This window comes from Mizuhopecten yessoensis, unplaced genomic scaffold, assembly GCF_002113885.1.
Source record: "Mizuhopecten yessoensis strain PY_sf001 unplaced genomic scaffold, ASM211388v2 scaffold4839, whole genome shotgun sequence".
In the NCBI taxonomy this organism is placed as follows: Eukaryota; Metazoa; Mollusca; class Bivalvia; order Pectinida; family Pectinidae; genus Mizuhopecten; species Mizuhopecten yessoensis.
Window position 1 is genome coordinate 536,651 of NW_018405747.1, and position 3,260 is coordinate 539,910.

Genomic DNA, 3,260 nt, shown 5'->3' on the forward strand with positions numbered 1-3,260 from the left:
ATACATTGTAGGTGTGGGGATGTTGTGTTTTATACAGTTATACATTGTAGGTGTGGGGATGTTGTGTTTTATACAGTTATACATTGTAGGTGTGGGGATGTTGTGTTTTATACAGTTATACATTGTAGGTGTGGGGATGTTGTGTTTTATACAGTTAATACATTGTAGGTGTGGGGATGTTTCGTTTTATACAGTTATAAATGTAGGTGTGGGGATGTTGTGTTTTATACAGTAATACATTGTAGGTGCGGGGATGTTGTGTTTTAAAAGTTATACATTGTAGGTGCGGGGACGTTGTGTTTTATACAGTAATACATTGCAGGTGTGTGGATGTTGTGTTTTATACAGTTATACATGGTAGGTGTGGGGATGTTGTGTTTTTTACAGTAATACATTGTAGGTGCGGGGATGTTGGGTTTTAACAGTTATACATTGTAGGTGAGGGGATGTTGTGTTTTATACACGAATACATTGTAGCTGTGGGGATGTTGTGTTTTATGTTATACATTGTAGGTGTGGGGACGTTGTGTTTTATACAGTTAATCCATTGTAGGTGTGGGGATGTTGTTTTTGATACAGTTATACATTGTAGGTGCGGGGACGTTGTGTTTTATACAGTAATACATTGTAGGTGTGGGGATGTTGTGTTTTAACACCCGCCTGGGCTGCATCACCCCTGACAACACTGTCACACCTCTGATGGAATACACAAAGGACTATCTGGACCGCCTTGGTAACCATTTCTACAAAGCCATTCCGTCATACATGTTTTACAAGACAAAATACTATCTGAAGTTCGAGGAGGCTGCAGACTACCTCTACAGGTACTACCTTCTGAATCATTCTAATTAAACTATTGTAGAGGGGGACATGGAATATATACAACTTTTACTGACATCAAAGCATGCCCTGTTGTATTGATTATCTCATCCAATGTATCGATTGTAGCTTCGTATGATATATGTTCATGTATGACCTCAATCATTTGAGATACCTGAAATACTGAACTCTTTGATTGTATAAACCAACTATATATCATAAACCCAGAAAAAGAAGACGGGGACATTTAAAGGCACGACATACTATTGTCACTTTAGGAGAGATATAAAATCTCAAATCCGGTTTTCCTATCCTCTTAACCCTTTCACCCCTATGTAACTTTAGTAGACTCTACCATGCATTGATATGGATGGGTCCATTTTGGTCTACAGTTTTGAAAGGGTTAATGCATATACATGTATGTTATGAAAATGTTTAATGATTCAATAAAATTTGTTTAAATGAAATAAACGGTAATTATAGCTTTAAATATTTGACCAGCACGGCAGATAAGCATATTAACAGGACATTAAAGGACATTCAACGAGCTTCCGATGACAACGCCGAGTATGAAAGAAACCTCTTATCTGATCTCCTGTCAACTCCTGGGCTAACTACCCAACAAGTTCGTCGTACAATTACGGATGTTTTCATTGGCGGAATTGATTCTGTAAGTCCAAAATTATAATTTTTATAATTTTTGTTTGTTTTTATCATTTTACTTTGATAAAAATACGAAGGATATATACTACTTTTATAAGGATGAAAATGGCAGTCCAGACGGGAATTTGTCAAATTTTCAAGCCAGTCTGCCCTCTTTTCAAGATATTAACATTAAAATAAATATCACAAAATAGACAAAAATACCTATATTTTTGTATGTTCATTATTATCTTTGAGATCTATAGTTTTGTTTGTGCGTCATAATTTTACGGGATCTGTTGTTTTGTTTACCGGTAACTGTTATTATTGGTGAGATTTATAGTTTTATATGTGTAAAACGTTCCTGTCACCATTATAACAACATCAGTTTACTAACGGTATTATGTAGACGGTATTATGTAGACGGCCAACACTGTGACATTCCTATATGAGTAAAACGTACCTGTCACCATTATAACATCATTAGTTTACTATGGCTATTGTGTAGACGGCCAACACTGTGACATTCCTATATGTGTAAAACATTCCTGTCACCATTATAACATCATTAGTTTACCATGGCTATTGTGTAGACGGCCAACACCATGACGTTCCTTCTGTTCCATCTGGCCAAAAACCAAGACAAACAGGATCGCCTGTTCAAAGATCTCGTAGAACATGTGCCAAAGATGGGGGAAATCCAAGAGGACACCATAAACAAAATGCCCTACCTCAAGGCATGCCTGAAGGAGTCCTTCCGGTCAGTGAAATAAACAGTTTTCAATGTATTTTGGAATATATACATTAAGATGTTAACACATATGATGTAATATGAGGTTGTATTTTTAGCTCACCTGGCCTGAAGGGCTATGTGAGCTCTTGCCGTACTGCGGTTTCTTCAGAACTGGAGGACCTAGGGTCACGACATCTGACCAGTAGGTAGATGGGATGAAGTGCTATAAATTTTCCTCATTAAAATGACCTTGACCTTCTTTCAAGGTCACAGGGGTCAAATATGTTAAAAACTTCAAACAACAATATCCTACGAACCGTTTGATCTAGAGTCATAATACTTGGGTATGTTATGTAGACCAGCTGTGTGAATCATTTTTAGCTCACCTGGCACGAAGTGCCAAGTGAGCTTATGCCATGGCGCGGCGTCCGTCCATCCGTCCGTCCGGCGTCAATATTTTACTTTAAACGACTTCTTCTTAATAACCGAAAGGCCTAGGGTGTCGATATATGGCCAGAAGCAAACTTGGATGAAGGGCTACGAAGTTTGTTAAAAATAATGACCTTCACATATTTTCAAGGTCACAGGGGTCAAATATGTTAAAAACTTCAAACAACAATATGCTACGAACCGTTTGATCTAGAGTCATGATACTTGGGTATGTTATGTAGGCCAGCTGTGTGAATCATTTTTAGCTCACCTGGCACGAAGTGCCAAGTGAGCTTATGCCATGGCGCGGCGTCCGTCCATCCGTCCGTCCGGCGTCAATATTTTACTTTAAACGCCTTCTTCTTAATAACCGAAAGGCCTAGGGTGTCGATATTTGGCCAGAAGCAAACTTGGATGAAGGGCTACGAAGTTTGTTAAAAATAATGACCTTCACCTATTTTCAAGGTCACAGGGGTCAAATATGTCAAAAACTTTAAACATCTTCTTCTCAATAACCAAAATGCCCAGGGAGTTGATATTTGGCCAGTAGCATGCTTGGGTGAAGGGCTACCAAGTTTGTTCAAATGAATGACCTTCAATTATATTCAAGGTCACAGGGGTCAATTGTATTAAAAAA

General features: G+C 38.2%; 1 protein-coding gene across 2 annotated transcripts in view; it reads left to right on the top strand.

Annotated features, from left to right (window-relative positions):
- LOC110449907 (cytochrome P450 27C1-like) overlaps positions 1–3,260 on the top strand; it is a 29,684-nt gene that overhangs the window by 15,242 nt on the left and 11,182 nt on the right. For both annotated transcript variants that reach the window (XM_021497063.1, XM_021497064.1), the window contains exons 5-7: positions 632–824; positions 1,321–1,489; positions 2,055–2,221. In XM_021497063.1, coding sequence (XP_021352738.1) covers positions 632–824; positions 1,321–1,489; positions 2,055–2,221 — 529 coding nt within the window. The remainder of the gene's footprint in view (positions 1–631; positions 825–1,320; positions 1,490–2,054; positions 2,222–3,260) is intronic.